This window comes from Barbus barbus, assembly GCF_936440315.1.
Source record: "Barbus barbus genome assembly, chromosome: 16".
Classification (NCBI taxonomy): Eukaryota; Metazoa; Chordata; class Actinopteri; order Cypriniformes; family Cyprinidae; genus Barbus; species Barbus barbus.
This window is the reverse complement of record NC_136744.1, coordinates 24,237,450-24,262,838: the sequence shown is the minus strand read 5'-3', so window position 1 is coordinate 24,262,838 and position 25,389 is coordinate 24,237,450. Positions and strand designations below refer to the sequence as shown.

Below are 25,389 nucleotides of genomic sequence, written 5' to 3'. Positions count from 1 at the left end.
TTAAAAAGCATATGTATAGTGATGGGTGAAACTGCGCTTTTCGAATCTCCGAATCAGTTAATGATTCACTGTTTCGAAGCTCCAACTGAATCGACTCAGACTTGGAACTTTAGAGCGAGTTCGTGAATCGTTTGATTCAGAGCGGAACTTCAGAGCGAGTTCGTGAATCGTTTGATTCAGAGCGGAACTTCAGAGCGAGTTCGTGAATCGTTTGATTCAGAGCGGAACTTCAGAGCGAGTTCGTGAATCGTTTGATTCAGAGCGGAACTTCAGAGCGAGTTCGTGAATCGTTTGATTCAGAGCGGAACTTTAGAGCGAGTTCGTGAATCGTTTGATTCAGAGCGGAACTTCAGAGCGAGTTCGTGAATCGTTTGATTCAGAGCGGAACTTCGGAGCACAAAGCACGAATCATTTGATTCAGATCGGGACTTGGGTGCGGGTTCGTGAATCTTTTGATTAAGAACGGGATTTCGGTGTGTGTATGCAAGTCTTTTTTCTGATTTTTTTTTATTTATTTTTTTTATGTTAAATGGTTTTATTAGGCCTATAGTAAATTTGTGGTAACCAAGTTTTTTTATACAGTTTTACTATAAATACCATGGCTTAACTATGTTTAGTGGATACAAAACCAAATTTGGTTATTTTGTGGTTACCATTGTTGAACTATCGTAACCAAGTTTGTTTTTCTCACCTTAAAGGTAGGGTAGGCGATTTCGGAAAGGCAGGCTATAGCAAGTTTGCTTTGAAAGCAAGTCTCCCACCCTCCCTGCATAATCACTCTGCAAAGCCACACCTCCCCCAAAACACATGAATGCACCAGAGATAACCCGCGGGTATCAGATTACCTCATGTCTCATTCACCCATGACATTACATAACAGTAAAAAGTGCATAATATTTCAATAACAGTGCCTTTCGTTCTGGATGCAGATATTTGACAGGCAGGCAGGGCAGCCTATCGTAATGTTCGGACAGAACATTTTGATTGGACGAAGTTTCCACAGGCGATATACTGTAAATACATATGAATACATTTAGACCACTAAACTTAACGAGTGCTATCGAGATGTGAAGAGACTTGCAACCAGCATAACAAAAAAATGTTTTTGAACCAAATCACTTACCCTGCCTTTTACATAAGATGGATACAGAGATGCAGTTTTCACTGCTTTAGGCTTAACAGAACTTTAGTCTAGAATAGTTTCAGTATACTTGTCTTGATCAGAAAATGTGAAATTTAGCTAGCATGAAACAAATGACTTGTTTTAATTTCTTATATTCTCTTTTTATGAGTATTCAAATAATCAAAAAAGAAAAAATAGTTTTAAGGCCCTATAGAATTTAGTAGGGATGCTATGACATGTTCCTGCCAATATCCAGCGACTACTAAATTGACCCTAGCAATAACTATTGCCGTTATGTCCCCAACAATGCCAACATCAAGCCTACAGCCTTGGAAGTAGTAACGTTATTTTGGTGGAAATGATATTTTCCAGTTAGATATGGTAGGGTGTGCTGCAGTATAGGCTCATGAATGAACTGCTAGCTGTGTGCCAGTGTGTTTTTCAACATATATGCAAAACCATGCAGAAATGAGAGATCATCCTCACATTTATTCTGTATTCCTTGTTCTTAACTTCTGCAGGGTTTCCTCTTCTTTGGGCAAAAACAATGAAGTCTGTGGACCTGCCTCGGTCAGATTAAATCTATAACAATCAGATTACTAATCAAGATCAGCATTAACCTGTCTGAGATTACACTAATTCAGGGCAGCAATTAACCACTCACACGTCTGATCATAATGCAGAATTATCAAATCAAACAATTATAGTTAAATCAAACAGTGATTTGGCAGATAAAACATTTAAATGACTGTGATATTTCAGCATGAAGACAGGAGTGCATGAAGAGCCGTACTGTTTTTGTTTGTGTGGGGTGATTAAGGGTCTGTTAAGGGTCATGAAAGGCCATTAGGGATTATCTTCTGCTTCCATTGTGCCAAAAAGATGTCCGCTGTCTTGCCAATTTCAGCCTTTTAAGAGTCTCCAGGAAAACTGCTGTGTTGTTTTCAACTGCTGACCCCTGCTGTGATCATATTCACATGACCTTCGATCCCGGGCTTTTTCTCTGCCTGGACCGCATGGCATCATCCCACAGAGGCGAGCTGGAGAACTGGGGGTGGTGCTGGATAACAGGCTGCTTTCATTCAAGTCTTTAATGTTTCCATGGTGATCCCACATTCCAAAGATCAGCTGGATTCAAGAGGCCACATGAAGCAAAACACTAAGAGCTAAATAGAGGGGGAAAACATTTCTATTATACAGGATCATTCCATGCACAATAATAATAATTAAAAAGTTAGATTAAACAAATAGGATTTGACAATTCACTAATGTTTTTCTCATTTTCATTTAGTCAATTTAAATGAGTATTTAGTAAAAAATTATATAGACAGAAAAAAAACCCTAAAAACAAACAGAAAGAAAATAATAACTAAATACATTAAAAAAATCAATAAAAACATTAAACATAGTAAATATCAAATTTATTCAAAATATTAATATAAACTATAATAGTTAAGTATACAGGTACATCTAAAAAAATTAGAATAACATGCAAAAGGTCAATATTTTTTGTCACTCATTTCAGAAAGTGAAACCCATATATTATATAGATTCATTACACACAGAGTGAAATATTTCAAGCCTTTATTTCTTGAAATTTTGATGATTATGGCTTACAGATAATGAAAACCCCAAATTCAGTGTCTCAGAAAATTAGAATATTACATAAGATCAATAAAAAAAAGGATATTTTAAACAGAAATGTCAGGCTTCTGAAAAGTATGTTCATTTCTATGCACTCAATGCTTGGTTGGGCCTGCTTTTGCATGAATTACTGCATCAATGCGGCGTGGCATGGAGGCAATCAGCCTGTGGCACTGCTCAGGTGTTAGGGAAGCCCAGGTTGCTTTGATAGCAGCCTTCAGGTCATCTGCATTGTTGGGTCTGGTGTCTCTCATCTTCCTCTTGACAATACCCCATAGATTCTCTATGGAGTTCAGGTCAGGCGAGTTTGCTGGCCAATCAAACACAGTAACACCATGGTCATTGAACCAGCTTTTGGTACCTTTGGCAGTGTGGGCAGGTCCCAAGTCCTGCTGGAAAATGAAATCAGCATCTCCATAAAGCTTGTCAGCAGAAGTAACCATGAAGTGCTCTACAATGTCCTGGTAGATGGCTGGGTTGACTGTGGACTTCAGAAAACACAGTGGACCAACACCAGCAGATGACATGGCAGCCCAAATCATCACTGACTGTGGAAACCTCACACTGGACTTCAAGAAACATGGATTCTGTGCCTCTCCACTCTTCCTCCAGAGTCTGGGACCTTGATTTCCAAATGAAATGCAAAATTTACTTTCATCTGAAAAGAGAACTTTGACGTTGTCTCTGGTTCAGAAGTGGTTTGGTAGCCCTTTTCCTGAAGACGTCTGAGCGTGGTGACTCTTGATGCACTGACTCCAGCTTCAGTCCACTCCTTGTGAAGCTCTCCCAAGTGTTTGAATCAGCTTTGCTTGACAGTATTCTCAAGCTTGCGGTCATCCCTGTTGCTTGTGCACCTTTTCCTACCCAAATTCTTCCTTCCAGTCAACTTTGCATTTAATATGCTTTGATACAGCACTCTGTAAACAGCCACACCTTTCAGTAATGACCCTCTGTGACTTACCCTCTTTGTGGAGGGCGTCAATGTTCGTCTTCTGGATCATTGCCAAGTCATTATTGTGATTTCAAAGAACAAGAGATACCTGGAATTTATACTGTAGGGATGGTCATTTAATGAAACTCAAATGTAAATATTCTAATATTTTAAGATACTGATTTTTTACTTTCATGAGCTGTAAGCTCTAATCATCAAAATTAAAACAATAAAACTTTTGAAATGTTTTACTTTACATGCAATGAATCTAAAATATATGAAAGTTTCACTATTTGAAATAAGTTACAAGAAAAACTTTTTCACGATTTTCTAATTTTTTGAGCTGTACCTGTAATATGAAATGCATCGTTTACCAGCATATGTCTTTCATTCTGAGATCTAGTAAAGAGTGCCATCTGGAGAAGAAAATGTGCCAATGACCCAACATGCAACTCTTTTTCATACAAGGACAGTTCATGGAAAGACCACAAATACAATAAATATTTTTGTATACTTTTGTATGACTTCAAATACTGGTGATATAGCACACAAGTCATCACTTGAAATCAAGTCAAATGTGGAAGAAAAAAATTACAAAATGGGACATTTTGATTGTAATTACCTACCATTATGGAAATAGCCTTCCACAGGTTTGGAACTATTCCTTTAATTTAAAATAAATACAGTAATCCATGAAAATAAAGCTACTAAAAAACAAAAAAAGATGACAAAAACATTTATTGCGAATACATTTAATGAAATGTGGAGTTCATGTTACAAAACCATTTAAAAAAAAAACTGGATAATTCCAATGTTTTATTTAAAGTATTTTGCACACAAGCATCAACAAATTCCTCCATAGGAAACTGAACATAAATATTTTCCCACAGTACTAGTATTTGTGCTGTTTTAAACTGACTAACCATCTAGCCCACACACCTGGTCCATTGTTAATTTTGTTACCTGTATCCCATGTAATAAAAAGAAAATACTAACATGCTAAGCGTGCGTTTTCTCCACCCAACTCCAGGCTGGGTCGAGATTGTGCATGAGAATGCAATGGGCACCAGAGACATCGTATAAAACCAACTCACGGTCCAAGGCTGTTTCGTTTCAGCTACAATCATGTTCGTCTAGGTTCAGGAAGCCTTTGACGTTGTAAAAAAAAAAATGTAAAAAATGTCTAGTCAAATGGCAATTTCTTAATAGAAAATATGTTTTATGCAGTTCAGATGGAAGCCAACCCTAGATACCAAAATGTTCAAGTGAACATGCTTTTACCATGAAAACGACCTGGATTTCCACCCCGAATAAATAGTTCATTCTTTTTTTAGCAGCTACATTTCCAGTTCAGCATAAGATAGTTTAATAGAATGATTTGTTAAATGAAAATGGTAAAAATTAACGTCGTACATAAATAACACTGAAAAAAATACCACAAGGTTTGATTTTTCCTAATAATGAATAGACCATTAAAAAAATGGCAGTAGAAAAATAAAAACGATAAGTTCCACATTCACAATAGACTAAATAGAAACAAAATCAACAACAAAAATAACACTGATATATTTTGCTTTACCTCCAAGAGCATACTTAAAACCGTGAGGAAAAAAGAACCAGAAAAACATCCGTTTGCAGTGAGGTATTCGCTTCCGATCTAGCAAGGCTACTGAAAAAACTTGAGCCCTGCCACCAAGAAGAACTTTTCCAGGAAAATCTCAGAGTCCAGGACGGCGATGTGGGCTGCCCGGCCAATCAGGGAGTTGGCAGTGTTGGGCAGCGCATGGATGACATCGTAACGCACCAGGTTGCAGTCTTTGTTCTGAAGCACAGAGAGTAGAAGGTTCTCGATCATCTCGGCATACACTGGACCTGATCACACAAGTAGATAAAGGAGAGAAATATATTGTTAGAAGCAGTAAAACAATCCTAAAGATCTTTATCGTTGCCAAGTATTAACTTAAACGTTTGGTAGTAAAAGTATATGGGTTTGGGTTTGGAATGATAAAAAAATGGGGGTGGACTATTCCATTAATTCTCACCAGTCTGTTTGTCCTTTAAGGCTGTTTTGCACATCTCGATTCGAGCAGAGTGATAGGGGACATATCTGTCCTGAAGAGACCCCACCAGTACCACGTTCTTAAAGAACTGAAGACCTGAAACAGGGTTTGAGAGTTGGTATATGGAGAAAAACCTACTAACATCAAATTGGTGGAACCAAAATAACGTCACACTAACCTGCTTTCTTGCTTAGCTTATAGAGGAAGGTCTGGCGTGGGTCAGAGTGGTCGCGACAGGTCAGCTGCAGCAGAGAGCCAGATTTCTTCCACTTCTGCATAAACCACAACCCTGACACAGAGAAAAATGAGAGAAACAGTTTAAAAATGAGTGGCTCATAAATGACTGTCTTCAGAAAACTGCTGAGTTCATGAGGATGGGTTACCGGTATTGACGAGGGCTGAGCTGTTGTACAGAGTGCCAAGATGTGGTCCAGACAGAGATAGAAACGTGTGCAGTCTGCTGAGATAACACTTAAACCTGGGCCTCGTCAGCACCGAGCGCACGATCAGATTTCCCAGAGAGTGACCCACAAAACTGAGAAAGACAACATGATGATTCTGTCATCCTAAGGCGTTTTAGCTTTGACAAGATCATATTTTTGAACTCAGATTTATCAACAAGGTCAAGTTAAAATTCAATTAGACGCCCAGTGCAAACTGGCATACTTGGATTGATCTCCATTTGCAGCTGTGTAAAATTAATTTAAAATTCATGTTATTTTTAATTGTATGGTGCAAAATGGTGCTCAAGTACGCCCCCTATTAGGCCAGAATGTAGCAGGATGCACACTGGTTCAGACCTCACAGTCTTGGAAGAGATGGAAAGGGATGAAGGATTCTTTTGGGACAAAGCCAGGGTCAAACATTCTGTCAAATGCCCTCAAAATCAATCATTGTGAAATGTCACACTGGACAGGGCCATAAAAAATACTGCGATGCTTTCTCGTATCTGAGTTTTACTTTCTCTTATATTTGAGTTTGAGGAAAAGATCTTACCTTATCTTGGAAACTGTGAGGTTGTAGATTTGTATGTACTGCACTATTTCATCCAAAAGTCTGTCAGTCATGGATTCAAAATCAGCAAATGTGTCATTCTTGAATAACAACCAAAAATAAAGAAGGTTAATATTTAAAAATATATCACATTTCAATGTATCTTACAAGCCTATTGAATTTTTATCAGTGATTTTAGATATACTTTATACTTTTCAGAAGCACTTGTTCATTTTTATTTTTTTTATTTATAAAATTTATTAATTCTAGAAACAGCCCAAACCCAGTGCTTGTTCATGGGACTGTTGTGCAGTTTACCTGATTGCGTTCTGACATTAGGAAATCTATACGAGCTCCAGGCAAACCGAGCTCCAAATAAGTCTTCACTAGACGCAGATCCGCACTGTTACCTAAAGAAATAGTTTTTATTTTAAGAAAAAAATAATCTGTAAATTTGGGACTCAGGGTTATATTTAGGATTTACCAACATTAAGATTGTGACTGCTTACCATCCAGACCATGTACACAAACTATTAAGTGTATGCCCTCATCACAGTTTTCATCCTCATCCATGCTGAAATATGGCACAGTGGATGCCAGATCTGCCACCTCGCTGTACAGGAAGCCTGGCAACTTTAGTTGCTTCAACTCCTCTTTTGCTTGGGCAAACCTAAAGAACAAAACACACAATCAAACAGTGACACAAAAAAGGAACCTACTGTCAGGTATTAGTTCATGCATCTACAAACTGCAGCAACTCCTTGCTTTTAATGCTTCTCCTTTTAATGTACTTCTAAAAATGTCTTAATGCAGAAACAGAATCCCAGCTTACACTCCATGTAAAAGAACATTTGAAGTATGTTTCAAATCTACAGTAATTTTCCATTATTTGTTGTAACATTTATTATAATAATTTGCATTAATTTACATTAACAATGCAAAGATTATATAAAGATGGCTTTACATAGGAAAGTAGCCTAAAATAATGCCTAAATAGCTATATGGCTGCTGGTTAACATTAAAATTCACATTAACATATTAATATAATATACCTAGTGTGACCTAAATGATTTCAGACAAAAAGGCAAGTTGCTGTAGAAGTGAAGCATGTCATTAAAGTTTAATAAAAGACTATGAAGGCAAAGACACTTTATTGTTTGGAATAACATATACTGGTGTTCAAAGATATGGGGCCAGTAAAAAAATGGAAATAAATTAATATTGAGCAGGGATGCATTAAATTAATCAAAAGTGACATTGAAGACATTTATAATGTCAATGTTAAAAATTTCTATTTACAAAAAGCAGGTCTTTTGAATTTTCTATTAATCAAAGAATCCTGAAAAATTGTCTCACAGTTGAAAAAACCTTGACCTCTGGCAAAACATATTTTTTTATAATTTTTTTGTGCATGGCAAACTGCAAAACTAAAGGTTAAGGGGAAAAAAGAAAACTCACGCCGTCATCTGAGCAGTGGGGGCGCTCTTGTACCAGCACAGGTCGTTGCTGGTTGGTGCTGGTCCAGAAGGCCGTGTCTGCAGGCCGGCTGAGGGGATGTATGTTTCCTGGAGCTGTTCCAAACCCAGGTGATCATAAAAAAGGGCCCCTCCCTCAGCTCCCCCATCTTCACACCTTCCTTCCTCCCCTGGGATACCATTAACATAAGCCAACCCATCTGTTTCCTCATAGTAACCGTTCTCAATCATTTCATGGTCCTGCTCTTCCTCTTCGTCCTCTTCATCATTAGCATTGGGGCAAGTCTGAATCCCCAGCGTTACAGCTGCAGTTTCCAATGGGCTGATCTCAGATACATCAGTGCTGGAACGGGAGCCAAAGTAGTTCTCCACAAAGCCTTTCTTCACCAGGTCCGTGCTGCTTGTGACCGATGTACTGGACTGGGCAGCCGTCTGAGGCTCACTACATGCTTCTGGCCCCAAAGCTGCACCACCTGGAACATCGGTCTCACTAGATCCTGTCGGCCTGTCAGGAGCATTAGTTTCACAGCGGGGCTGGATAGCAGAGTCCTCATTGTAAGACACCAGCCCATCTCCATGACTGATAGTGGCTTTTTGTTGAGCCAAAACTCTAGAGCTCGATAACGGGAGGCTATGAGATTCTCCTGAAAATATGAGACTCTGTTCCTGCACCAGGATACTGGACTTTCTGCTAGTGACTTCCGTCTCCACCTCATCATCCGAGGGGAGCGAATTAATGGAGGTGAGGGAAGACTGGACTCCGCTGATGCCGCTGGTGCTCTCTGGATTGAGACCCTCCAAGGTGGTGACTCCTCTGGAGGCAGGGCTGAGCGGAGATGGTCTCTGGTGGGCACTCTGCAGAAATGGCTCTGTATGTGCCTCCAGGCTAGTATTCGCAAAAGGAGATGGAGAAACCGGTGCTAACTGTGTTGCAGAGCTCGGCTCACTCTCGATTCCGGAGTCTGAGAGCCTGGAGGAAGCTTGAGGAACACAATCACTTCTCAACGCGGCTCCACAAGCTCTGACGAACGTGGCACCGTCCCCAACTCGACTCTTGAACTCAGAGAAATCGGTCTGTGTGATCTCTGGAACATCCCTCTTGGCGGTCGGATCTGAGTGGTGTGGTAAGAGAATGGTGACCTTATCGCCCTGGTAGGGGTCCTTGTCGCTCGGTTTGACATCAATATGTCTGAGCCCAGCGGGTGGATGTGTTGAATCAATTCTGGCAGCTGCGCTTTGTGTGGCTTCTGCTCCAGTACCTGCCTGGGGCCTAGCCTGCATTTGCAAACTCAAAAGATTGGAAAAGCTGTCGCTCTGGATACCGACGTTGCCTTGAATATCGCTTGTGGTGCAGTGTTTAGTATTCTGAGCACAATGCGTGGTTGCACTTTCATTCTGGTGCATGTATTTGCCTACATCATCTAGCTCGTCTTTCGGATTGCACTGAGTGTCAACTTCTTTGGACTTGGTGGTCGGTTCACCACGAGGAACCTTCAAGTTCTTGTAGCCTGTAAGGACCACAGAGTCTTTCGAGCTCTGCCTGATCAGCTTTTTTGAATTTTCAGTCTTGGCATTCTTCTTTAGCTTGATAGATTTGGCTTTGGATTTGAGGGGAGGCTCATTCTGTTCAGGCCAAGCTGTGGCGAGGGCAGCTTGCTGCTTATCTGAGTATGGGCCGAGGCCTCCCAATCCACTAGCAATGCAGTCCTTTGAGTTGGACCTGTCTGCTTTAGTGGATGCAGAGCTGCTCCTGGTGTTGTGGAGACCAAGCCATGGACCATCGCGATCTTCAGGGTAGATGAAATATGGTAAGTAGTAGTTTAGCAGACTATTTATGCTAAGTGAACAGTCACTTAACTACAGGGACTGTTTCCATTGTGCAAACTAACATTAAAGGGGTCATCGGATGCAAAATTCACTTTTCAAGTTATTTGAACATAAATGTGTGTTGGAAGTGTGTACACATCCATCCTATAATGATAAAAATCCACCCAGTGTTTTTTTTTTTTTTTTTTTTTAAATCTCCATTTTAAAATCCTCTTTCTCAAATCAGGCTGTTCTGAGATTCCTGTCAAAATTGCGTAGTTCTGTACAGGCCCCTCGCACGATAGCTGATTGACAAGACCGTCTTACCTTAGACCCGCACCGAGTGAGCTGAGAGCTGTCCGCCTCCGGTGCAGGGGAAGACAAGATGTCTCAGATTAAGTGATTGAAGTGTTTAGTTGTTGGATGTAATAATTAATATAGCAGTCGTCATTTACTCCTGACACCTGAGCCGCTGAAGAGCAGAGGATTAACGTTACTTTTGCTTTGAAGTGAATGCGCCGATCCTCGATCTACATAAATGCATCTATGTTTGCCCAAATCATTTGTGATCCAGCTTTATCTACAGAAGCAGTGAGTATAAGGTTTTTTTATGAATCTTTACAAATCGCCTTTCCTAATAATGTGCTAGTTAGCCAGTTTTGCGGCTGAAGTTTAGTATGCTCTATAGATATACATACTTAGATGCCTCATTATGGACTGTTTCTATGGGCCGCAATACGTAAGCCATCCGCCATTTTTGGAACGGTCTGTGAATCTTTGAGCGCATTGACTGTGCGTCTACAACAGCAAGCTATAAGCTTGTATATCTTTGAATTTTAAATGATTATTATGGTGAATGCGAGATGGCTGACGCCTCAACGTATCTGGAGCGGTCGAGTAGGGATCTACACATATCTATGGTCTGCTCGTCATTCCACAGAAGAGAGGGGCGGAGTCAGCAGAGCTCACTAGGATTTAAAGAAACATGCACTAGATCAGTGTGCTGAAGACAGAGCTGATTTTGACAGGTTTAAAAAGGTGTTTTTTACACTACCATTGAGAAATTTTAACCAAAATGTGTTACAGACCTTTCATTAAGACCCTAAAGAATCATATCAACTTGTGTAAAATGGGCATCCGATGACCCCTTTAAGGAAATAATGGTGAATTGCCTTATGAAGAGTCTGAAACTAAGATTTTCATAACCAAACCACTATGCCAAACCTAGTTTATCTTAAAACACAGTATGAACTAGCACAAAATCTGACATTTCAAAGACCTTGTCCCTTTTCACTATATTTAGTTCAGGTGTGTCCAGTCCTGCTCCTGAAGGGTCAAAGTCCTGCAGAGTTAGGCTCTAACCCTAATAAAACATAACTGAACCAGCTAATCAAGGTCTTCAGATTTACTTGAAACTTCTAGTCAGATAGGGTGGTCTGTTCTAGGAAGGTGTTCCTGCAGAAGCAGTATTGAACACCACTGCTTTAATTTTTTTATTCCAGCAAAAGCATACTTTAAAGCTTGCACAAATCTTGAACACTTTCAAAATTATTATTTTTTTTTTTTATGAGCTGAAAGTTAAAATGATAATCAAAGATGATCATTTTATAGATCCACAAGTGCTGTTACCTTCAGTAACTGATTCTAAATATCTGTCCTCAAAGATGATTGGTAGGGAGTTCACATCCCCATCAAGATCAGCACATTCAACAGGAAGAGGTGGCAAGGACAAGAAGTAGGAGGAGTTCTTGATAGCTGTGGTCATCTGTTGGTGACTGTGAGCACTGTTGAATAAAGTAGTTCATTTGAATTATCATGATAATTCAGATCTTCTCTGTGTGCTAAATAACTACATTACAGTAATGATATTTGAAGCCGTACTGCAGTTCCTGGTAGGCCAGTGCACTCTGTCTTGGGTGTTCAAGACAAAAGAAAGCTTCTGCAAATCTTTGCACCTAAAAATGGTAAATACAACATAAGTAAAGCCAGAAATATACTGTGCACAAACACTCCTTACAATGCAATATCAATTTCATGCATCTTTGTGTTACAAAATGTGTCAGAATGCAATGCATAACCCAATAAAAGTATGCAATTAGAGTATATGATAAAAAAAACTCACCCGTAGTGTATGGTGCTCCTGGGCCAACAGCGCAGAGACCCGCTCATTCAGGGACACCACTTCCAGGAAATTCCCCCACAGTGCCATAAGCAGAGAGCACAGCTGTGCCAAATTCATGTTCACCAGTTCAGCCAACTCATCTGGGCTCTCTGCCCTCTGCTACAAGATTACATACACACACAACCATAGATATAAAAGAGTGTAGTATCCCATCATGATACACCAGCCAAGCAACAACCACAGCAGTGGGAGGTATGACCTTAACTTATGGATTGAGTAATGTTATATTACAATAATGATATATCTCATATGTACTTATTTTTGTTGGCAATTCATCAAAATTATTTATACATTAAATTACCAAGTTGTAATGTCTATGTTTGTACAATTTAGTACTTGAAAATTGATGGATGCAAACCAAAACACATCATTATTTTTCTTAATTTTAAATCTCTGATTTGTTGATTCACATTCCAAACTTTTGGCCTATAACTTATAAATGAGAAACATGGCTCAGAAACTGTAAAATAACCAAATTCTGCTTTACAAATGTTGCCAGATGGTAACAAGTAGGGCGGCACGATAAATCACGTGATTATCATGCGCATCTCGGCAGTAAAGCCGGTTCTGTGATTAGTAGTAAATCTCCATCACATGCTTTCAGATGGGGCAGCATTTAATACACAGAGCCGTAGATCACCGACAAGCTACGCAATATCGCGTTAATAATCGCAGATGAATCGCATTTGATTATGAACGCGATATTGCGTAGCTTGTCAGTGATCTATGGCTCTGTGTATTAAATGCCGCTCCATCTGAAAGCACATGAAGGAGATTTACTACTAATCGCAGAACTGGCTTTACTGAAGAGATGCGAATGACAATCGCATGCGATTAATTGCACAGCCCTAGTAACAAGACCCTTCAATAAAGTTCTATAACTTTCTATAAAGCTTAAAGATATTGACTTGTTTGGGACACATCCTGCTCTGTATTTTTTTTTATTAAATGGTACTAACTTCCCTTGACATACCTTGACTTGTTCACAAAGCTCATTAAGTCGGGCCTCCACATCAAGTTCCTCTAAAAAATAAAGAAAAGACAGCAGAGTGAAAATGTTGGTCCTACAGCAGCAGTATGGAGTGAATGAGAGAGAAGGGTTTGTCTGAAGAGCCTGTGATTGACAGCACATGAGAGGGATCTAGAGGATCAACAGCACAGGAAGTAGGAGTCAGAGGACAGAGAATACCAGCAACATCCCAAGTCAGATACTACTAAAGGAAAGGAGGACTCAGTTGAGCTAAAAGCTCCCTCACTGAAGGACACTTGCCAAACAAGTGACAAACGTCCAAGATAGGGGGAACGGAAGAAATAAAGAAAGCAAGCTAAAAAAAGACACAAATGAAAGGCAAGAGGCATGTGGAACGATTTTGAGGGTCGGTTTTGGAGGGACATACCTATGTAGACGTGCCTTTGGCCTGGAGGGTAAGGTCTTCTGAGAACTCGTTCATAAAGGACCTGCATGCTGGGCTTGGCTAGTGGTGGGATTGCACATATAGGCACGTTTAAAACTTTCACTCTCCCCTTTTGCTGTTTGAGCTTAAAATGAACCCTTAAATACATGCAAGTTCAGTCACTGTCAGAAGCAGCAAGGGGTGAGTAGTTTAGCTTTGACTGAGTGAGTGAGGGTTTACAGTGAAAGCTCTGGAGGGAAAGTCATATTATAGACTAGTTCTGAGGTCCAAACACACAAAAATTGGAGATTAAAGCATTCGCATGCTGACACATACATAAGAGAGAGGGCAGACGCATACAATATACAGTTAAATAAACATTAACATTAACAGGTAAATGTCCAGAACAGCAGCTCTTCAAAAGTCTCTAAATAGATTTTCAAGTGAATGGAGACATTAGTGTAAGTGAGTATTCAGTGATCTGATGAGATTAAAACATATATATTAATATGTGAAAGCAAATGATCCAAAGCATATACAACAAAACAGATATTATACATATACACACATATACATACACACACACACACACATACATATATATATATATATATATACATTAATACAAAAGTTTGGGTTGGAGGGATTTATTTATTTTTGGATTTATTCCGATTTTTTTCTCTTTTGCTCACCAAGGATTTGTTTCTTTGGTCAAAATGAAGTAATATTGTACTATTGTGAAATGTAACATTTTAATATATTTTCAAATATAATTTGTATCGGTGATGGCAAATTTTCAGTAATAATTACTCCAGTCTTCTGTATTGCATGATTCTTCAGAAATAATTCTAATATGCTTATTTAGTGCTCAAGAAACTTTTTTTTCTCTTTTTTTTTTTAAATCAATGTTGAAAAATTATACATTCTTTGATTTATAGGAGAAATTTAAAATATTGAATAAAAATTTGGTCACTTTTATGATCAATTTATTAAATCCTTTCTGATTAACAATGCATAAAAATTTTACAGTCCCCAAACTTTTGGACAGTAGTGTATATTGCCCACCCCTAGAACACACACACATACTGAAGCTCAGTGATTAAACTGGCTTTAGTAATCAAAGTTTTGTTAAAATGACACCCTGCAAAGCAAATAAAAAAAAAAAAAAAACTTCATGACAACCAGCTACAAAAAAAAAAGCTTCATACAGGGTCAAAGATTGAAGTGCAGTGTAAAAATGTTTTAAAATAAATCATTTTGGTTTTCCAACTCAGGTTGGAAATAAGACTTTTATTGTCTCAGCTCTAATGGACTACATACCTAGCTCTATGCGCTGGGATGCCGGAAGATTCTTGGTCAAGGAGGTTAAATAGCAGAACAGGCCCTGATACGCCTGCAGCAAGCCGGCACACATGTTCTGGTGCAGGCTGTAGGCGTGCTGTAGGCACTGATCTGATACCAGGAACGTTTTGCCCTGCAAATCAAGAAAGAGGTCTTGATGCATCACTGAACGCTGCTTCAACAGCAGGAGCATTACGTTTTTTTGCATTGTGATAATACCCAATTCCCTTTCGTGATACAATCTTGTACATTTAAGAAAAGTTTCTTATTCAATGAAGGTACAAATGTGATCTCTACTAGAGCTCACTATGGTGCTTCAGACACCTACATGACATCTTAATGTGACTGGGGTCTCAAGAGAATTGCTGTAATGTAAAAATCACAATCCTATTTACAGCAAAAGCTCAAGCCTTTCAGTTACATAATGATGTCTATTTATGGACACATTTAAAACTCTCACTGATATGAAAAAAATCACTGCCTCTGTACTTTGCAAATGTTATGTCAGCAAAGTGTGTTAGACTAAAACGAAAAATCCACTGTACTCACTTACCTAAAAAAAAAAGAAAGAAAAAAAAAGCATTTAATGTCAATGAATCCTGTGAAGTTAATACCAAACAGGGAAGTGTCTAGACATTTTATCTCTCTTGCACATTAAATCCTGATTTGGTTGAGTAAGGATATTTTGTGTGTGTGTGTGTGCGCTTGTATTCTTACATCTAGGGACAGCTGCTTGACGTAGGTGGTGCCGAACACCACAGACTCCAGCGTTGGGATGAGAGAGTCTTTGCTCTGTGCCGGAGAATTCCGATTCAACCAGGTGCTTTTGACTGGCCGTGGGAAACTGAGGGGACAAACACTAACAGTCAAATACACTAGACACATTTCTATTGCTTTCAAAATAAGGCACATTTTGGATAAGGAGCACCTTTAGAACGTATTTTTCCCCACACTGCAAAGGCATTTTATGCGTTTGTTTGTCCTGGGAAGCACAGCAGTCTACTGTCTTCCCTTGTGACATATTCAAAATGACTACTATGATCTCCATTTCTCATTGTACTGCTGACCTGATTAGAGGTTGATGCAGGGCCACCAGTGATGCGTGGATAGTGGCAGAGATGACAGACAGGTGGAAGTAGTCAAACATGACGTTGACGTGCTGGTGGATGCCTCTGTGGAGGCTAAAGTGCAAACGCAGCGTTCGACTGCTGATGCTCTGGAGAGAACTCGGGTCCTCGGGCCTGAACACAGACAAAAACAAACACTGTTATATGTGAAACAACTGTCTAAGGTAATAGTTTTTACTTGTTCAAATCCCTGATCCTAAATATAAGCAAAAGTAAAAAACAATTAAAACAATACTCAGTTATCCTTCTACATACGAGTAGTCGCCATCGGTAAAGAACAGGTCCAAAGACAGCTGAAAGTCCATTTCGTTTAAGGACTCTTCCACCTGCAGTGGAAAAAAAGACTATCACCACCACTAGTGACGCATACAGAGACAGATTTTATCACTGAACCCTAAGTGTGCGTGTTGTTTGAGTCATGAGATTCGCTTACCTTCTTTGCATCTAGCAGCATCATCACTTTGAATACGAGGACATCGTTGACTACAATCTCCTCGTTTTTATAAAGGATCTGAAAGGTTTTGCTGCAGACCACATCATCTTGAACTGTTGCTGGAAAAGCCAGATCCGAACCTGTGAGAAAACACACAACAGCAGGTCTTTACAAAGCTTAGAGAAACGCTCTATTCTTCCCCGTATCAAACAGCCCATTGATTTAACGGAAATAAATATCTGCTGTTATTTTTTCCATTTTAAATCAGTCTGTACTCTGAAAATCTTTCCGCCTTATTTGTGTACATGCAAATATGGCGTGACAAAGTGCACCAACACAAGTTTGACATCAATGGAGTCAATGTTAGTGCATCTTGCATCTGATTGTTATCATTGTCAAACAACATTACACATGCTTTTCAAACACAAAGCTAAAAGACTGCTCTGATACTTGTATTAGGAAAGAATTTGAGGAATCGCTGGACCGATAATGATGCTTCTCTCACCACATGGTGTAAGACATTACACACTCCAACAAACACAGAGCCTGTTAAGATTCTTTCAACCCACTGTGCCAATCACTGTAAGCCCTGAGGTGAATGTTGATGTAATATTAAGAGAGCCGAATGCTACAGCTGTGAGAACTGTTAGAAAGGGAAGGTAAGACGTTTAACCCTCATAAGATAAGCTGCATTCCTTTGAAATATACAGCCTGAAGAAATCTCTGTAGAGATAAAACTGATAATTTAGCTGGCTGAAACATTGCATTTGTCTTTAGAAAATACAGCTTCAGCACATCCACATTAATGGCAAAAATGGAACGAGGTATCAATAAAAATAAATTCTCCCAAACAATGATTCAGAAATGATACTGAATTCATAATTCATACAATAAATCCAAGACTGACATTGCGAAACTGCTAGCAGCATAGTTTCAAGCACAATTAATCTTTTTCTTACATTTATGTATATTGTAAATTAATAGTACAAATGACTTTTTAATACTATTATTATATTTGTAATATGCTATTCATTATTTTTAATATTTTATCAAATAACCAAAATCTCAAAAATCAGCTTTAAACAACATCTAGACATTTTTAGACAAAAAAAAAAAAAAAAGTAAACCAAACACATAAAATATTTGATTTAATATTTATTGTCACAATCAACATTTTATGAAGTTTAAATACCAGCTCAGTTTGGTTTTTGTTCCTTGGTTTTTGTTCCAACTTGTTTTTGGTTCCTTGATTTATATATCTGTGGTATCGCGACACGGCAGGACATGTTCATTTGAGTGTTTTTTTACCTATGGGATGCAGCAGACTGGCTTCCACCCTCTGCGGGATCCGTGGCGGCACTTTCATATGGGCTCGGATCTGATAGAACCTGTCATCACATACAAGAAAACAAGAGTGTTCATAATAAGCATAAGAATTCAAGACAAGCATTATACAAGTAAAAATATATGCCTGCTTTATTACTACTACACAAACACAAAAACCCAATGCCAGATTTGATTATGGACTGCTATCTAAATGACTCTTTTTGATGATATTTTTCTTCTTACGGAGTGCAGTCCAGCCTGACGCAAGCTTGTTACACTTGAGCTCACTCAGCTCAAAGACTTACTTTCTGTAAAGGTAGAGTTAGCGATAAGAATCTCAAAGAATTTAACTATACTGGGTCGAATTCTATTTATTCTTTTTAAGAGAGTTATGCTACAAACGTCTTGTGTTTCAAATAAATGCGGTTCTTTTGTACTTTCTAATAACAAAAATAATTTATTAACCAATAACACTTTCTTTAAAAACATAACTTCACAACTGTCTGACGTTGACAATAACAAGAAATGTTTCTTGAGCAGCAAATCAGCATATCAGAATGATTTCTGAAGGATCATTTGACACTGAAGACTGGAGTAATGGCTACTGGAAATTCAGCTTTAGCATTTAGAGATCGTAACTGTAATAATATTTACTGTTTTAATGTATTTTTTAAACAAATAAATGCAGCCTTGGTGAGTAAAAAAAAAAGAAAAACTTAAATGGTAGTGCATGTTACAAATAAACATAAAAATCATGCTAGACAGAATTAGGCTAATGGTAACTGCTCAGACTGATTTATTCAGTGAGTTTGTTTGTGACTTATTTGTGAGTCACTTTGGGCGATTCAAAATTATTCATAACATTTGAAAAGGAGTTTTCTATTTAATTTTTTTCAACAAATGAGCTACTTCACAGTGCCTGTTTTTCCCCCTCATAAAAATGAATTCAGACTACAACTCAGCTAAAGCGTCATTTCAGCAATGCAGAAAACATTGTCAGAAAATATTAACACCATATTCAGCAGAAAAATGCAGTTTACGAACCAATAACACAACCAAAGCTCTTTTTTTTTTTTTTAAGAAACCGGTCAGCTTTTCTCGTTACTGCGCTTCTTAGAAAGGAAGAAGCTGCTGTGACGGCCAAACACATCTCACACCCTCTCAGTTCCTCATTTCTACTCATTAGAGCTCGGCTGAATAATCCGGACACACTGATCTCACGAGAGATCTCCTCCAGCACATGGCTGTATCCTGTGCTCCATCCTCCCATGCACTTGCAATGAAGGAGGAAGTTCAGTCAACCAAAATAGAGCTGCAATTTTCCTTCTGACAAGAATATCATGACATCAAAAGCACAGAGAGGCACTTATGTGGGAGCGAGGAGATACGCAAGAATACAACCGCCAGGCCGGAACAGAGATCTGGGAACAGGAACAAACAACTAGTCCCCTTGCAGGACCTGAAGAGGAGAATGCCGGTTGCGTTGTGCTTCCTGTCGCACAGCTGAGCAAACCCAATGGCTCTGTGTTTTAGTTAGACCCGTGGTGACAATGTCAGCAGATGTGGAATGTTAACTTGAAATTACAAACGGCTGTGTTGACACCAAACAACCCTACTGAGCACTGACCATAACCTAGAGTTTCTTATTTACATTGCAACACAGAAAGTGCGACGCTGCATAAACGAATGACTAACTTAAATGGATCGTTCATCTAAAAATGAAAATTCTATCATCATTTACTCAACTGTATAATCTTCTGTGGAACATAAAAAATATATTTTAAAGAACGTTGGCAACCAAACAGTTTCAGTTCCCATTGACCCATTTTATTTTCTATCCACATAATGGAAGTAAATGGGAACTGAGGCCATTTGATTACTGACATTATTCAATATATTTTCTTTTATGATTTGCAGAAGAAAGTAGCCTAAGTCACACAAGTTTGGAATGACATGAGGCTGAATAAATTACAGTTTTCAATTTTTTGTAGACTATCCCGTTAAACAGCATATTTTACCACAAAAAAACACATTTTGCTATGGATATCCAGCAAAAAATAACTTTACATGCTAGTAACAACCTGTATCATACTCATACCACCCACCCCTAGTTATATCTAGTGACTGGTTTTGAAATGTGGGCAGCACTTGTAACTTAACTCTTACCTGTGCTGCTGAATAAAACTGTGGCTTTTCATAGTGCACAATGGCCTATGGAGATCACATTACAGGAATGGGCCATTAGGCTCTTGTGTGTTGAAATGCCCACATTCCCATGCTTATGATACGACTAGGTATGGAGTGTTTAACCTGTACCGCATGCTGGGTCATTTCAGGTTTCTGGCACATACTGAAACTGGTGCAATCTGCAGTTAACCTCAATTGTATTCTGAGATTATCTGCTAATAGAAATGGCATTCTGATGTTAAATATGGAAATGCATTTATTTAGTCTATATCTATGACCTATGCATTAGTGAAGCTTGTACATACTTTGCTGTTTAAACCGCTAACCCAAAGCTAACTTTGTGTCCTGCACCATTTGTGCTATAGACATGACTGAAATCTCAAATTGTACAGGCTGTTAAAGGGAGTTCCCCCCAAAATGAAAATTATGTCATTAATTACTCAGCCTCATGTCATTCCAAACCCCTGAGACCTTCGTTCATCTTCAGAACACAAATTAAGATATTTTTGATGAAATCCGAGAGCTCTCTGACCCTGCATAGGCAGCAATGCAACTGAAATGTTCCCAGGCCCAGAAACGTAGTAAGGACATCAATAAAATAGTCCATGTGACATCAGTGGTTCAACCATAATTGCTATGAGAATACTTTTTGTTCACAAAGAAAACAAAAATAAAAACATATTCAACAATTTTCCTCCTCCAAATCATTATCGTAAGTTCCACAGCGAATGCGCATTGCTTTCCTCTGCACATAAACAATGCGTGTTTTACATTAGCGGAGAAGAATTGTTGAATAAAGTCGTTATATCTGTTTTCTTTGCTCACAAAAAGTATTCTCGCAGCTTCGTAAAATTACGGTTAAACCACTGATACGGTTGAACCACGTTGCTGTCTATGTCTATGTCAGAAAGCTCTCGGATTTCATCAAAATTATCTTAATTTGTGTTCCGAAGATGAACGAAGGTCTTAAGGGTTTGGAACAACATGAGGGTGAGTAATTCATGACAGAATTTAAATTTTTGGGTGAACTATCCCTTTAAAGAAAAGTATGCCACTTAATAGCGGTGGGCGATATACCAGTAGACAGATCTGCATGGGAAACTTTTTTTCCATCAAACAAAACTCCCAACTGCTCAGATTAGAAACAGCAAGGTAATTTGAGGTGTCCCTCTCTGCTAGCCAACTCATGAAGAATAAAACTGTGCAACATTAAACACAACCGTACAAGCAGACATGTGAGACATGCCGGAACAAAAATAGTTGAGAGAAGACTAATAAATTATGAATTCTAAGAAAAGCTGGTGCACATATAGATGGAGAAGCTGAGACTCGTGCCAGCAAGCAACGGCAGGAATGACAGTGAGACTGTACAGACTGTAAGAGAGCACTGCATGTTATTAATATCAGTGAAGATGATCTCATATGGAGTTCCTAAATGAAGACAGGAGCTGCAGGCTGCAAGTTTCTGTATTGAATTTTACAGTCAACAAAACAGCTTTATTTAAGACGTCAAGAACAAAACAGGGTTTACCAATTAGGCTCAGCATTAAGACAAACTCTAAAGACCAAAAAAGCGATATACAAAGGGATGTGAAACATTTATTCCCCTGTATGATTATCATTCTCTATTAACTTCCTTCTAAATGTATCTTACTACAAACACATGCCACCGTTCACCACCATTTCTCTACATAAACTAGACAATCTTTGCTCATTCTACAGAAAAAGATTTCTATTGAGGAGCAGGAGCCTGATAAAACATTGCCACGCTATTAAAATGTTTTCAAATGCAGTTCATTCCTATTCCTGTTATTTTAGTTATGGCTTCCAACCAAGAAAATATTTTATCTGCGTGTTCAACCCAACCTGGAATGATACTTTCTCTGGGATAAGATCTTTAGTGGAACAGCAGGGCATTACAACAACATCTTACCCTCTTTGGAAGAGATCCACATTATAGAACTTGTGGAGCTCCACAGAGAACTCCACTGTGGCCTGGACCTCCGTCATGCTGGATTCAGGGCTGGAGGAGGGCCTGTCTCAAACGATCGGCAACAAAACTGCGGAAGAACAGAAAAAAGAATTGAACAGTTGTGTCATAACATGTGGAAGAACCAGAGAAGAAGTGGGAACATTTCTACACTCAAATATAACCAAAATTGCAAGTGAAATGTGTGAAAATGTTTAAGAAAATATACACATACATGTGCAACCAAAGCAGACGGCTGTCAGTAGGTCGGTAATCATCACGTTTTTAAAATTTAAGTATTGACTTGGTACCAAAGTACAGGTACTTTTGACAACAATAAGGTAAGGCTATGCTTACTAACAGAATAACATACTAACTTTTCGTGCTTTGTATGAAAAACATCAAAATATACATTAATGTTCAAAGGATTTGGGTCAGTAAAATGTTTTCAAAAGTCTTATGGCTGTATTTATTTGATCAGAAACACAGCAATATTGTGAAATATTACTACAATTTAAAATAATTGTTTTCTTTTTTTATATATATTTTAAAATGTAATTTATTTCCGTGACAGCAAAGCTGAATTATCATTCTAATAAGCTGACTTGCTGATAAACATTTATTATCAATGTTGAAAACAGTTGTGCTGCTTAATATTTTTGTGGAAATCATGATACATTTGCAGGATTCTCCGATTAATGGAAAAAGTTTAAAAATAAATACATAAAACAGCATTTATTTGAAATCGAAATCTTTTGTCAAATGTATGTGTCATCATTTTATCAATTTAAAGTTTTAATTTCTTAAAAAAAAAAAATACTGACCCCAAACTTCTGAACAGTAGTGCAAGTTCAGCGATAATCATAATAAAAAAAAAAAACAGGTTTGAAATAAATATTATTTTTATTTATTTATTTTTTGCTATGTAATGACTTGAAAATTTCATTCATAACACAAAACTGAACATTTTCTAAAATGCAAAACTCACACTTTTAACAAATCTCACAAGAGAACAGAATCAGAAAGTGGCTTGTAAGATTACTGTTAAGAATTGTTTTTTTTACAAAAGAAACCTCATGCACTTCCACTTCACTAAGAAACTCTGACCTAAGTTCATAAGACGAGTCTGACTACCTCTTGTCTTGACATTTAAACCCCACAAATATAGCAACGGAGTTTACGTCTATTCCTACAGTGTATTCTCAATGCTCTTCACCATAATATCTTTATGCACCGCCTGTGCTTGTTTTGAATCACCACAGAATGCTTTCACACACTCCACAGGCTTTCAGAATGATTCACCCTTATTTGCAAGTCATAGTTACAGTACTAAGATGCACGATCCTGACAAGTCCTGCACACTTCAGACGGTTTGATGCAAATACCTCCACTAACGCTGGCTAGACTGCCCCGCGGGGGTCTCGGGAGGATTTCTTGTGCTTTGTGGCATTATCAGGGGTTTTAACTTTCATTAATACAGATTAGCTACCTTAAATGAGAGGCGAGCTATACAGTCGTCTCTCACATGCAGACCACAAAGTCAAATCAGATAAACCACAGTAAGATTTTCCTTCCAAACATGTGTTAAAGCTCATTCCGGTTAAGCTGGTGATAAGAGCACAAGAGCCCCATCCCACTGTCTCAGCACAGCTTGCACAGATACGATTAACAGAAAACAGGCCTTATTTGTGTAAGGGCAGCCACTTTCCTTCCTCTGAGCAGTGCCTGTAAAAATTAAGTTATGATTTCAATGTTGCCCTACTGCTTGGCATATGTTCATTTCCTACTATTTTATGCTTTCTTCTGCTCACTCGCTCTCAGATTCAGTGACACAAGAGTCAAGATCTGAAGTAATCATTCATTTCCTTCATAGAGAAACTGTTTTTAGCAATAACAAATATTTCGAGATCTGCCATGAGCTTAGCATGCCATATGTTTCTGTGCAATCCAAAATCTGCCAAATTCTTAAAATCACAATTCATAGGAATAATTTATGTAGACTCTCCTGTACCTTTTTCAGATTTTTTTGGTTTTCAAATCAAATGGCTTCATTTAATCTATATGATTTATTCAAGCAATCAAATTAATTAAAGTTTAATGAAAGCTTTAATTTTTTTCTCATACATTAGAATGTGTCCTGTTTAATAAAAAAAATTTCTGAGCAAAAAATAATGACTATCATATATTTTACCATGACTTAGAGAATAAAAAGCTAATTTTTATTTAGTGTAACAATATAATAAATATTGTCAGGCATATTTAGCACAAGAACCATTTGATGACAGTAAAAGGATCACAGTGAGTCACTAAAATTTACTTTGCAAGTACAGGTCAGAATAAGTATATTGTTGCGTTTTTACATAAATATATTTTCTACACTGAATGATGAGGGACCGTTATTTCAGTCATACTTTGGCGTTTAAATTTCACAAAAATTATATATAGCCTCTACGCACATTATTACATATTATTATAAGTGATTTGAGAACATTATCAGTGTAAATGACTCACCCGTCCTGACTCGGTTTAGTATCTTCTCTCCTCATGTCAACTGATAAAAACAACCCTGTATAAAAAGACATAAAAACATTTAAAACACATATAAGCCTAACTAATAACAATTTAATAAAGTTTCTGAAATAATACATTCGAACACGCATTTGATTACATTTGATAATGGAACTAAACGTTACTAACCATTTTATTTTATTATAAATTACATTAACAAATACATTTAAACATGATGTGTTGACGCAGCTTTTGTTTTTAATTCATATCGTGTGAATTTGCGTTCTGAAAGGCAGTTAGCTTTAGCGTTAGCCTGTTTTGCTTGTCAAATGACCAGCTTTCACAAACATAACACTATTTGCGTAGGTTAACGGATGCGTTTTCAAACCTACAATCTGAAACGCAACAAATAGTTATAGTTTACCAAATATCTGGCTAGTATGTGATTAAAAACCACGTACATGTATCCGCTACGGGAATTTAGGCCTCAATCCGCGGGTTGGATTTCAGAGCGATCCAGCCCTCGACGCTCCGCATCCCTCGGCTGCTTAATTCCTCGGCATGCCGTTGAAAATTCGCTTAAGATCCGTCTTCACACCAGACTTAAAACAACAGATCGGTCAGACTGGATGGGAAAAAAATGTATTACATCTTCATACGGTCAGCGGTGAGAGTCGTAGATCGTAAATATTGTCCAAACTTGTGTTTTGTGTGTTATAAGAGTGAGTTTAAGGGAGGCGCTCACACAACAAGCCGGTACAACACCGGTTCCTATCAAAGGCGTTAGTATATGATTCCTGCCCTTATTATTTATTGAAAACGTTATTCACTCCCTTCCTTATTATAATGATTCACTTCAGACATGTTAGTTCTCTGTAGGTGCTGGAGAA

At 38.1% G+C, this 25,389-nt stretch overlaps 1 protein-coding gene across 2 annotated transcripts; it reads right to left on the bottom strand.

Annotated features, from left to right (window-relative positions):
- Positions 1–4,206: 4,206 nt before the first annotated feature.
- LOC306882723 (protein FAM135A-like) lies at positions 4,207–25,281 on the bottom strand. 2 transcript variants are annotated; one of them, XM_079437566.1, is made up of 22 exons: positions 24,961–25,275; positions 24,503–24,557; positions 21,956–22,082; positions 17,818–17,897; positions 16,510–16,649; positions 16,332–16,402; positions 16,017–16,190; positions 15,667–15,793; positions 14,929–15,082; positions 13,612–13,689; positions 13,188–13,237; positions 12,155–12,313; positions 11,914–11,987; positions 11,662–11,816; positions 8,210–10,013; positions 7,261–7,421; positions 7,070–7,161; positions 6,755–6,852; positions 6,142–6,293; positions 5,937–6,047; positions 5,741–5,854; positions 4,207–5,570 (listed from the first exon to the last, which is right to left on the bottom strand). In XM_079437566.1, the coding sequence occupies exons 3-22, from the start codon at positions 22,030–22,032 to the stop codon at positions 5,365–5,367; spliced, it is 4,077 nt and encodes a 1,358-aa protein (XP_079293692.1). In that variant the 5' UTR covers positions 22,033–22,082; positions 24,503–24,557; positions 24,961–25,275; the 3' UTR covers positions 4,207–5,364. The 2 variants fall into 2 exon arrangements, with proteins under 2 accessions (XP_079293692.1, XP_079293693.1); XM_079437567.1 differs by lacking the exon at positions 13,612–13,689 and having other exon boundaries at positions 24,961–25,281.
- Positions 25,282–25,389: the final 108 nt, after the last annotated feature.